At 37.5% G+C, this 13,998-nt stretch overlaps 1 protein-coding gene across 1 annotated transcript in view; it reads right to left on the bottom strand.

The window, feature by feature from the left end:
* Window positions 1-13,998, bottom strand: part of CCDC60 (coiled-coil domain containing 60) — a 238,204-nt gene that overhangs the window by 12,580 nt on the left and 211,626 nt on the right. Inside the window, exons 9-10 of the mRNA XM_089677358.1 lie at window positions 13,095-13,365; window positions 8,901-8,988 (exon numbers count right to left, since the gene is read on the bottom strand). Of these exons, the coding sequence (XP_089533484.1) occupies window positions 8,901-8,988; window positions 13,095-13,365 (359 nt within the window). The remainder of the gene's footprint in view (window positions 1-8,900; window positions 8,989-13,094; window positions 13,366-13,998) is intronic.

Raw genomic sequence — 13,998 nt, 5'->3', positions numbered from 1 at the left:
TATATGCTTATACTTAAAACAATAAAGAAACTAAAAAATGAAGGCATAACATGTATAAATACATCAGTGGTTCATATAGTGAACTTGGTGTAGAGCTATTCACTCTGAGGTCATCACAGAGGACAAGGGGGCACTCTTTACGTCTGGAGGAAAAGAAATTTAATCTCCAAACATGGAAAGGTTTCTTCATATTGAGAGCTGTGAAAATGTGGAATAGACTCCCTCAAGAGTTGGTTCTGGCCAGCTCAGTGGATTGCTTTAAAAAAGTCTGGATTGTTTCTTAGATATACAGAATATAACTGGATACTAACATTTATAGGTAAAGTTGATCCAGGAAATATCTGATTGCCTCTCGGGGGATCAGGAAGGAATTTTTTTCCCTGCAGGAGCAAATTGCTTCATGCTTTGCTGGGTTTTTTTGCCTTCCTCTGGATCAACTGTGGATATAGGATTATATCTTTTTTTATGGTTGAACTGGATGGACTTTTGTCTGTTTTCAGCCAGACTAACTATGTAAATATAGATACCATATGACATTACAAATTACGGTACATTCAATGCATTACTTTTGGTGTGTATTTATAGTTGGTTGCATAAACCTAAAACTTCTGCATACAAAAAAAATAAGTTCCATTGCCCCATCAAGTTTTATTATTTTAATCATTTAAGTGCCATCAATTTACACAGAGCTTCACATATATATTGTACATTCACATCAGTCCCTGCCTTCAAGGAGCTTACAATCTAATGTCTGTAATTCACATTCATGCATACAAATACTAGGGACAATTACATACCAGCATGTCTTTGGAGTGTGGAAGGAATCCAACGTAGGCACAGTGTAAACATGCAAACTCCAGGCAGGTGGTGTTGTGGATTGCATTGAAACCAATGACCGTAGGGCTGCTAGGCAGAAGTGCTAATCACTTGGCCATTTAGCTGCCCACAGTTTTCTACTAATTCACTTTGCAGCCAGGCCACTGACATCATCCAGGGAGTGCACAGGCTTTTTGTTTGGAGCTTTGCTGTGGGGATTTTATTGATGAACACTGCTCACACTAGGAAGAGATTCGCAACCTAGCACAATAAACCTCTAAGAAAACAACCGTAAAATACATTATATTGCACTCACAAGTATCCAGTGAGAGATGCATTCATATTACTGGGTTCTTGTGAGTGCAATCTATTGTGTTTTATGGGTGTTTTATTAAAGGTTTATTGAGCTAGCTTGCAAGTCCCTTCCTTGCCTTTTCATATAGATGTCTATGAGACCTTGTTCTGGCATTGCCAACGGATGGAGCAGTGTAGCTGCACTGATTCTGGTGCTGCTGGTTCATTTAAACTGAATACACTTGAGTTACATAGTTACATAGTTAGTCTGGCTGAAAAAAGACAAAAGTCCATCCAGTTCAACCATAAAAAAGTTGATCCAGAGGAAGGTAAAAAAAAGCCAGCAAAGCATGATCCAATTTGCTCCTGCAGGGAAAAAAATCCTTCCTGATCCCCCGAGAGGCAATCGGATATTACCTGGATCAACTTTACCTATAAATGTTAGTATCCAGTTCAGGGGCGGACTGACAACTCATGGGGCCCCCGGGCAATAGGGGATTATGGGGCCCCTGTGTCCTTGCCCAAACTCAAAAAAGCCTATGAAAAAGGTACCAAGGGCATCTCATGGGGCCCCCTACTGACCCAGGGCCCTCGGCAGTGCCTGAGTTTCCAAATGGTCAGTCCGCCCCTGATCCAGGTATATTCTGTGTATGTAAGAAATAATCCAATAATCCAGGCCTTTTTTAAAGCAATCCACTGAGCTGGCCAGAATCAACTCTTGAGGGAGTCTATTCCACATTTTCACAACTCTTACTGTGAAGAAACCTTTCCGTAATTGGAGATTAAATCTATTTTCCTCCAGATGTAGCAAGTTGGAGAAGTCAGGTTTCTTTGCATGAACAGCGCTCGCCCCTGTGATGCAGGGAGTGAGCCTCTAATGGCTGAAGTGTCCCATGACTTGGTCAAGATACGTCAATACTAACTGGGAGTTTTTTGGCCAGGCTTCTGGGGGGCAGAAATGGCCTACAGGTATGTACTTAGAAAAAACAACATTTAACTGAAATGTTGCCCCCTCCCCCTGCTGCTTCATTGAGAAAAGTTCTTGCATTGTTTACAATACCTGTAACAGGACCTCTGAATGGGCGAGAGTCTGATGAGTCAGAGAATTCTCTCCCACATTCAGAGACCATGTTGAATACAGGGAAAACAATGAAAGAACATCTTTTAATGGAGGAGGAGGGTGGAGGAGGCAGGACCCTGCCACAACATTTTCACAGTAGCTCAGCTTAGAACCCAATTTTATTAACCCCTGCATCACCAGAAGTTCAGAGACAGGAAGATTATGGGCATCCCTGCAGTGAAGATTTCTACAGGTCTTCATTACAGGTAAGTAAAGTGACTAAGGGCTGGTTCACACTATAGAAACGGAGTCCAGATGTATTCCAGATGTCTTTCCACGTGCACATTTTTTTACTTGTTCCAATGCATTTTTGATGTGTTTTTGACACGTTCCAGTGCGTTTTTATGCATTCCAGTTAATTTTATTCCCCTCTCTTTTTCTTCAATTTAAACAGGTACATGTGCATTCCAGTGCGTTTTTGATGCATTTTGGTGCGTTCCAGCTCATTCCGGTGCGTTTTTTAATGCGTTTTACCGCATTCCAGTACAGTTCTGTGTAGGAAAAATGCAGCATGTTTTACTTTTTTTTCTGCAACCGGAACTCACTGGAACTGCAATCACTGATGTGAACTATGACATTGACAACCATATAATCTGCTTTCTGTGTGTTTTGGATGCAGAAAAAAAGCAACTGAAATGCATGTAGTGTGAACCGGTCCTAAAGTTGTGCAAAAAAAATGTTAAATGTTAGCTTTATTATCATTAGCTTTAGCATATTAGGTGTAGAAAGTAGTGAGTTTTAGTGTGGTGGTAATATATAGCTTGTAAGATATTATACTGTATAACATGCACATATTATACTGTTTAACATGCATATACTGTATAACATGCACACATTCTACTGTTTAACATGCATATACTGTATAACATGAACATATTATACTGTTTAACATGCATATACTGTATAACATGAACATATTATACTGTTTAACATGCATATGCTGTATAACATGCACATATTATACCGTTTAACATGCATATACTGTATAACATGAACATATTATACTGTTTAACATGCATATGCTGTATAACATGAACATATTATACCGTTTAACATGCATATACTGTATAACATGAACATATTATACTGTTTAACATGCATATGCTGTATAACATGCACATATTATACGGTTTAACATGCATATACTGTATAACATGAACATATTATACTGTTTAACATGCATATGCTGTATAACATGCACATATTATACGGTTTAACATGCATATACTGTATAACATGAACATATTATACTGTTTAACATGCATATGCTGTATAACATGCACATATTATATGGTTTAACATGCATATACTGAATAACATGCACATATTATACTGTTTAACATGCATATACTGTATAACATGCACATATTATATGGTTTAACATGCATATACTGTATAACATGAACATATTATACTGTTTAACATGCATATACTGTATAACATGCACATATTATACCGTTTAACATGCATATACTGTATAACATGAACATATTATACTGTTTAACATGCATATGCTGTATAACATGCACATATTATATGGTTTAACATGCATATACTGAATAACATGCACATATTATATGGTTTAACATGCATATACTGTATAACATGAACATATTATACTGTTTAACATGCATATACTGTATAACATGCACATATTATACCGTTTAACATGCATATACTGTATAACATGAACATATTATACTGTTTAACATGCATATACTGTATAACATGAACATATTATACTGTTTAACATGCATATACTGTATAACATGAACAGATTATACTGTTTAACATGCATATACCGTATAACATGAACATATTATACTGTGTAACATGCATATAATGTATAACATGCACATATTATACTGTGTAACATGCATATACTGTATAACATGAACATATTATACTGTTTAACATGCATATACTGTATAACATGCACATATTATACGGTTTAACATGCATATACTGTATAACATGAACATATTATACTGTTTAACATGCATATACCGTATAACATGAACATATTATACTGTGTAACATGCATATAATGTATAACATGCACATATTATACTGTGTAACATGCATATACTGTATAACATGAACATATTATACTGTGTAACATGCATATACTGTATAACATGCACATATTATACGGTTTAACATGCATATACTGTATAACATGAGCATATTATACTGTTTAACATGCATATACTGTATAACATGCACATATTATACGGTTTAACATGCATATACTGTATAACATGAACATATTATACTGTGTAACATGCATATACTGTATAACATGAACATATTATACTGTTTAACATGCATATGCTGTATGTCATGATCCAAATCATTGCTCTAATAAACATAATAAGTAAACATTTCAGAAAGATTTAAATAATATGTATACAGTACATCTCAGTAAATACAGTAGGCGAATAGCACTTGCTGTGATGAAATTAGTGCCAGCAACCAAATCAGAGCCCTGTCCATAAGCTCAGTGTATATCAAATAAAAATCAAAAAAGTTGCAGAACACATTAGGATTTACTTACCTTACCTATTCCCAATGAAGTGACTGAACTCAGGTGATACACAGAGGTAAAACAAACCCTCCTACATACGTTGCACTTGTTTATTTGCAGCCATTTGTCCTTTACATCCTTGTAAAACTCAGAGATGAAAAAGGATTTTTTACAGACTCATAAAGAAGGGGGCGGGGCACTGCAGTTACACACTGTACGAGAACTCTGAGAGCTGATTGGAGGGAAGGGACCCCCCCCCCCCCCACACACACACATAATTGCAGGCTGTGTGCTGGAGATCCCTCCCCGGTCACCTTTTTAGTTCTTGGTGTCAGGAAAAAATTACTCATGCTGATAACAGCAGAGAGAAATGACAGTGCTTTGGAGAGAGGTAAGTAAACCCCATAGAAATATTGACACGTTCCAGTGCGTTTTTATGCATTCCAGTTAATTTTATTCCCCTCTCTTTTTCTTCAATTTAAACAGGTACATGTGCATTCCAGTGCGTTTTTGATGCATTTTGGTGCGTTCCAGCTCATTCCGGTGCGTTTTTTAATGCGTTTTACCGCATTCCAGTACAGTTCTGTGTAGGAAAAATGCAGCATGTTTTACTTTTTTTTCTGCAACCGGAACTCACTGGAACTGCAATCACTGATGTGAACTATGACATTGACAACCATATAATCTGCTTTCTGTGTGTTTTGGATGCAGAAAAAAAGCAACTGAAATGCATGTAGTGTGAACCGGTCCTAAAGTTGTGCAAAAAAAATGTTAAATGTTAGCTTTATTATCATTAGCTTTAGCATATTAGGTGTAGAAAGTAGTGAGTTTTAGTGTGGTGGTAATATATAGCTTGTAAGATATTATACTGTATAACATGCACATATTATACTGTTTAACATGCATATACTGTATAACATGCACACATTCTACTGTTTAACATGCATATGCTGTATAACATGAACATATTATACTGTTTAACATGCATATACTGTATAACATGAACATATTATACTGTTTAACATGCATATGCTGTATAACATGCACATATTATACCGTTTAACATGCATATACTGTATAACATGAACATATTATACTGTTTAACATGCATATGCTGTATAACATGAACATATTATACCGTTTAACATGCATATACTGTATAACATGAACATATTATACTGTTTAACATGCATATGCTGTATAACATGCACATATTATACGGTTTAACATGCATATACTGTATAACATGAACATATTATACTGTTTAACATGCATATGCTGTATAACATGCACATATTATATGGTTTAACATGCATATACTGAATAACATGCACATATTATATGGTTTAACATGCATATACTGTATAACATGAACATATTATACTGTTTAACATGCATATACTGTATAACATGCACATATTATACCGTTTAACATGCATATACTGTATAACATGAACATATTATACTGTTTAACATGCATATGCTGTATAACATGCACATATTATATGGTTTAACATGCATATACTGAATAACATGCACATATTATATGGTTTAACATGCATATACTGTATAACATGAACATATTATACTGTTTAACATGCATATACTGTATAACATGCACATATTATACCGTTTAACATGCATATACTGTATAACATGAACATATTATACTGTTTAACATGCATATACTGTATAACATGAACATATTATACTGTTTAACATGCATATACTGTATAACATGAACAGATTATACTGTTTAACATGCATATACCGTATAACATGAACATATTATACTGTGTAACATGCATATAATGTATAACATGCACATATTATACTGTGTAACATGCATATACTGTATAACATGAACATATTATACTGTTTAACATGCATATACTGTATAACATGCACATATTATACGGTTTAACATGCATATACTGTATAACATGAACATATTATACTGTTTAACATGCATATACCGTATAACATGAACATATTATACTGTGTAACATGCATATAATGTATAACATGCACATATTATACTGTGTAACATGCATATACTGTATAACATGAACATATTATACTGTGTAACATGCATATACTGTATAACATGCACATATTATACGGTTTAACATGCATATACTGTATAACATGAGCATATTATACTGTTTAACATGCATATACTGTATAACATGCACATATTATACGGTTTAACATGCATATACTGTATAACATGAACATATTATACTGTGTAACATGCATATACTGTATAACATGAACATATTATACTGTTTAACATGCATATGCTGTATGTCATGATCCAAATCATTGCTCTAATAAACATAATAAGTAAACATTTCAGAAAGATTTAAATAATATGTATACAGTACATCTCAGTAAATACAGTAGGCGAATAGCACTTGCTGTGATGAAATTAGTGCCAGCAACCAAATCAGAGCCCTGTCCATAAGCTCAGTGTATATCAAATAAAAATCAAAAAAGTTGCAGAACACATTAGGATTTACTTACCTTACCTATTCCCAATGAAGTGACTGAACTCAGGTGATACACAGAGGTAAAACAAACCCTCCTACATACGTTGCACTTGTTTATTTGCAGCCATTTGTCCTTTACATCCTTGTAAAACTCAGAGATGAAAAAGGATTTTTTACAGACTCATAAAGAAGGGGGCGGGGCACTGCAGTTACACACTGTACGAGAACTCTGAGAGCTGATTGGAGGGAAGGGACCCCCCCCCCCCCCCACACACACACATAATTGCAGGCTGTGTGCTGGAGATCCCTCCCCGGTCACCTTTTTAGTTCTTGGTGTCAGGAAAAAATTACTCATGCTGATAACAGCAGAGAGAAATGACAGTGCTTTGGAGAGAGGTAAGTAAACCCCATAGAAATATGTGCTCTGATCAGATTTCATTGTCTGAGGTTTACAACTTTAAAGTTCAAGTTGCAAATCCATCTAGGTGATATATAAGCCTGTGCTCACAAATTTGCATACAAGTTTGCTAATATAGGTAAAACATGTTCTTCGGCTTCTATAGTAAACTAAGTGATTTGGGCCATGAAAAACAAATTGTATAACATTAAGAATGCATGTATTATTCACTTTTTAAATGGCTTTCCATCTGAACCCTTTGGATTTCTTAGCCATGCTCAGCATGCTCCTCTTTTTAAGATGGACATTACAGGATAAGCAATGACCGAACTGTTTCAGGATATCTTCTGCTAAAGATTAAACTTTAAATGATTTCAGGTTACAAAAATATTAATTAAGGCCATGGTGGTATAGTACAGACTGCACAACATCTTGCCCCTGACTTATTTATGTATAACTACCAGCAACTGTCAATTTTCTCATATCTATAGAATGGATGAACTGAATAAACTGAGTAAGCTTGGTTTTGCAGCATGTTTGCAAGTCTGACAATGGCATAAAAAATGGATACTAATTTGAAATGTGACAAAACTGACAGATAAAAAAATGCTCCTTTAATGAAACCCTGTCCCTTTTTCTAAACCACAAATCTAAGGCATGCTAGCAAAGAAAAAGGTATATAATATTTACCTCTCCAACAGACAGTGTGGCTTCAAGAACTGTTCTGGCTAAAAAATCCTATGTATCAGACACTTCCAGAAGTGTCAGATGCCTGGTCCTCTTCTATGTGCTGTGGTTCTTTCCACCAGGCCCCTATGTCACTATAGGACAGAGTATTGATAAAGGGACTGGAGGACAGAACTGCAATGGGGTATATATTGCATGATAATCAATTTGTAACTTAACCAAAAGTTGTTTTTGTATTTCTTTGGTGTTCTGGTTTGAAACCTAGTGGTGGTTCTCTGCCCCCTGTTTCTGCTCCACTGTTTATTAGAATTAGTATGCTAGAATAAAACATGTTAAAAAATTTGCTGTGGTTCCTCCACAATACTTTAATGTGTTTTCAGTCTTCAGCAGGGGCAGACTGGGGCCCGGGGTCAGTAGGGGGCCCCATGAGATGCCCCTGGTACCTTTTTCATAGGCTTTTTTGAGTTTGGGCAAGGACACAGGGGCCTCATGATCCCTATTGCCCGGGGGCCCCATGAGTTGTCACTCCGCCCCTGGTCTTCAGTGTTATGAATGTATAATAGGTACCTTTTTAACTTGTACTTGGATTGACTTTCTTCTTCAGCTAATTCCTTACTAACCCTGTCTCCAATCATCTTCAGCAAGGTCTGCATATCTGAAAGCATTAAACAGTGACATTTTAATATAGTTGATTCAACTATTTAAAAACAAAAATCACACAGCAATGAAATATGCTTTGGAATTTTTAGCACACTTACACATGAAACAGCAGCTGGCATTTTACGTACAATAAAAATAAAACTGATAAATTATGAATGCGCAGATGTATTCCTTCCCTTGCAGTGTGTCTTTTTTATTTTCATATAGACTTGTCAACTTAACTTGCAACCAGGGGCGGACTGACCATTTGGAAACTCGGGCACTGCCCGAGGGCCCAGGGTCAGTAGAGGGCCCCATAAGATGCCCCTGGTACCATTCATAGGCTTTTTTGGGTGTGGTTTGAGTGTGGACAAAGACACAGGGGCGCCATGATCAGTTGTCAGTCTGCCCCTGCTTGCAACCCAAGCTTATTAATATAGACCAATCCCAGTAGCCAATATCAACAAATCAGAATTTGTCTTTATGTATTTAAAGACCCTCCCAATGGGCAAGGTGACAGTTTCACAAAACTAATCACATGGCACAAGGGGTGTCACTAGTAAAAACAGCATCATAATTGAGGTGTGCCAAGGGCAGCATCATGTCTGGTTGTATGTGAAAATTTGAGGTTGAGGCTTTTCTTTCAGTGACGTAGCTTAGAATAGACAGTGACCTGTTTGAGGAAAGGAACCTTTTGGTTTTAAATTTACATTTGAAATATTCATATACAAAATTTTATATTTACCTAATGTAAAAAAAAGAATGGTAAGCTGGAACACTGAATGTGATGCTATATCACCGCTTTAAAAAAGATACAGTACATGTCCATTGACCCCATTGATGTATCTATAAGTATTTGATGAAGTCTACATCGGAGATTCATTGATTTATGTTTGACATAAAAAGAGATAAACCAGAGCTGCAGGATCATCCCTACATAAGGAGCAGCCAACATAATGTATCCAGTAGATGTGCATGTTCGGTGATCTTTTGAAACATTGATAATTTAAAGCTGATCTCTGAGAATTACAAAGGGCTCCCATGTGGCAAAGGTTAATGCTTGCTAAATCTAGGGGGTAGTCTAGGCTGTAATACTTTATTCACTCCACTGGCAGCTGCTGACCTACTCTTGTCTCCAATGCTTCAGTTTGTGGTTGGACCCTTGCTGTTCTCATGTAAACCAAAGGACGTTTAGTCCTGCATTATATGCTATGTCAGCGTGCAACCTCCGGCCAGATTGCCCTAGAGAAGAGGCTGCAGGATCCAATCGCACAGTGTGGAAGTATGTTGATGGACTGAGGAATAAGGCAAGTATTCTTTCTATATCCCTAATCCTAGATCTACCCCTAAATCTAACAAGCATTTAACCCTTGTAGGGTAGGGAGACCACACTGCCTGAAGTTTAATGGATTGATGAGAAGCCACCTGTGTATGGTTACTATCCAGTTATTTTAATGATTTTTTTCTTTGTATACTTTACATTGCCATAATTAGCCTATGGAAAATAAATGCAGTCTTTGTCTAAAGGCCACTGAATAACACAGAACACATCCTTTGTTTTCTATTAATATGCAAACTCCATCTACAGTATATTGATTACTGCGGAGAGACATGTAGGTAATTCAAGGTCATTATTTATAAGACAGCACAATGTCTGCAGATTTGGCATATGTCTCTAAATAATAAGTATCCATCAGTATTGGAGACAGTGAAAGAAGCTCATAAATCCGGCATTCTTCCAACATCATAACCAGACTTAAGTATTGTAATGTGATGTTGTAGGCACAGGATGTGTTAGGTTTTAATGACATTTTGGCAAAACATGCCTTTAGAGATACTCATGACTGCTGTTAGAATCCACAGGGCACTATACAGCCCACCTGACAACACCCACTCCCCCCAAAAAAAACACCATTTACTATGCTTCAATTATGGTACTGATCACTCTTTGTGTTCATTCAGGAAAGGAAGGGACTGGTAAATGCGAAATATTTACCAGACCCTTCTCCCACTCTCCATCGTGAAAGATCCTATTGTGTGCTTGCAGCAGGGAAAGAGAGCAGGGAAGCCAGCAACACTGCAGGGGTGGGGGCGCACAGGGGGGCCTGGGCAGTGGGAGCAAATGAATGGTGCACAGCGAGGGTGATGGGTGCAGCGGGTGACATTTACTGGAATTGTGCCTCTCTATGGCTCTTTCTGCAGCAGCTGAAAGCCAGAGGGAGGGAGAGGAGAAGAAGCCAGCCTTCAGCTGCTGCAGAGAGAGCCACACAGGGGATCAGTTCCAATAATTGCCCCCCCCCACACACACACACAGGGCCGATCACCCTTCCTGCCAACATCCAATTCACCCAGGTATCCTGGGCCCCTCTGCTGGCTTGGACCCCATACAGGAGGACTGGTGGTACCCCCTTATCCACTGCCCTGGAGATACTGCCCGCTGCATCTACACATGCTGTGGCAAGGGTTTGGCAGACCTAATAAACTAGGTACACACGCAGGATTTTTTTCATTAGGATCTCCATCAATTTGCTTTGATCTCTAAAATGCACAATTACTTTTAATGCTGAATTCCAGGCACATAGAAAAAAAAGTGTTAAATATATTTTTGTTAAAGTCACTGGTATAAGTTTCTCTTTATATTATTCTGTAATCTCTTGCACAGTGGGTGGGGAGAGGGAGATGAAGCTTTAGGAACCAATCAAAGTATGTTACATACATAATTACATAGTTACATAGTTAGTCTGGCTTAAAAAAGACAAAAGTCCAACCAGTTCAACCATTAAAAAAAAAGTTATAATCCTATACCCACAGTTGATCCAGAGGAAGGCAAAAAAAACCCAGTAAATGTTGCATTGCACACAACTGTCTGTCCAACATGTTGACAGAAGAAGTCAGTCTAGATTATTTAAGAGAACAGAAGGAGAGTCCAGAGTGATGATAATCAATGCACTACTGCTCCTTTATTTTGGTCAGCAGATAATTGCAGAGGAGGTCCAGACATGGTTATACTATCTGGAAGGGGTACACGGATCACAAGACTCTCTAAAAAGAATGACTAATTTATTGAAGGGTAAGGCAGTTCACATACAGAGCATGCATTCTAACATTTTTAGAAATTTTGAGTTTAGCCTTAAACAGAGGTCACAGTATGTGCACTTGACTTGTGTTTGAATACCATTTCTTAGGGCTTGTTTATTTATTTTTTATTTTATTTATTTCAAGTACTTATATACCGCCGTCAATTTACGCAGCACTTTACATATATATTGTACAGTCCCTAACCTTCAAGGGGCATACACTCTAAGGTCTCTAACTTACATTCATACATACACATATTAGGGCCAATCTAGACAGGATCCAATTAACCTACCAGCATGTCTTTGGAGTGTGGGAGGAAACCGGAGTACCTGGAGAAAACCCATGTAGGCACAGGGAGAACATGCAAACTCCAGGCAGGTGGTGCCGTGGTTGGGATTTGAACCAATGACCCTAGTACTGCCAGGCAGAAGTACTAACCATTTAGTCATTGTTCAAAGCAGATGTGTGTTTTCTAAACTTTTCCAGAGCAAGCATTGGAATACAGAGGCATACAAAAAAGTTTTGTTTTTTTTTCATTTGGGTATCTTCAGTCCTGCATGCTGCTTTCATACAGAAAGCTGGATGTTCACAGAGAAGGTTCATCAAAGGCAATTCTTAGGCAATGCACATTTGCCGTTAGATTTGCTGCGATTGTCATGCGACAAAATGCGTGTGTAAAAACGTTGTTGGCTCAGGGTCAAAGTTTGGTGCTTGAGCTCCTTTACCACAACAAATGTGCATAGGGCAGCCCATTCAAGTGCATGGCCTGCCCTATGCTCAACAGGCGGAATCGGGTAAATATCACCCACACAAAATAGTGAGTGGAACTACACAAAGTGTGAATGGGGCCTTGGAGACAGGGAGAAAGGGAAGTTGAGGAGGACAATAGAGGAACATGTATATACTGTCTGCAGCAACCAGTCAAATTCAGCTTACCTTTTAGTGGAGAGGAATAATAAATATAAGCACCTGATTTGTACATTTTGACAAAGCATCCAATAACCATTTAGTTTTTTTTAACACATGCAGTTCTAAAATACTTACAGTCAGACAGAGGTTCTTCATCTTCTTCTTTGCTCACTTTTGCTGAAGTATGAACAGAACTATTAACAGTAGATTCTATGTCCTCTCCACCATCTTGAAGACCATCTGAGGATATTGGCATCTCATCTGAGCTTGGAAGAAGGGAAGAGACACTGCCCATGGTTGGTGTGACAGTTGAGGAAAGCCCAGTAAAGCGAGACATGCTGAGGAATGATAACTTGCGTGCTCGTGGTACGTGACCACGGAGAATTCTCTGCCCTTGTCTTTTACCCTATAAATTGTAAAATATAAAAAAATTACATAATTAAAAAAGACCTTTGTACCGAAAAATGTCATTTTGGATAGCAGGTGACTTAGGTAGCTTAAAATTACCATTGTGAAGCATTCTGAGCAATATTCTCTGCCCATATTTTTCAATACCAAAACATGCCAAGATGTAGCAATTACAGGGGTTAGACAAAATGTTTCCCACTGACAGGAGTGCTTACAATAATCAGATTTTATTTAAAGCCTTTATCTCTAAAAAGGAAAATAAAATTGTTTCTGTAACTGTCTGAAAACTGTTATCTAGAGTGTGGCTTCAATTTTGTTGGTGTATCCAACTATGACACTCTGCTCCCCCTAGACTGACAATTTTTCTGTCCAAAGCAGACCCTGTACTCCTTCATCCAGAGCAGGAGCACTGTAATTCAGGAGGTGTGTAACTGGCCAGATCACCAGGTGGAAACAGAGGGGAAATGCCTAAAAAAGAAAACTAATACAGCCACTACATCTAATTATTAGTAAGCTGCAATATGTTACATTTTTAGTTTTGGGTCTAATACCACTTTAAAGTGTTACTAAACCCAGGATCCTGCATTCACTATATCTGGTCTCCCACAGTACACACAACATAGAAATGCAA

The sequence above is a fragment of the Staurois parvus genome, unplaced genomic scaffold (genome assembly GCF_062004578.1).
Source record: "Staurois parvus isolate SC_StPar_1 unplaced genomic scaffold, SC_StPar_1.0 ptg000014l, whole genome shotgun sequence".
Taxonomy (NCBI): Eukaryota; Metazoa; Chordata; class Amphibia; order Anura; family Ranidae; genus Staurois; species Staurois parvus.
This window is presented reverse-complemented; position numbering and strand designations above follow the sequence as displayed.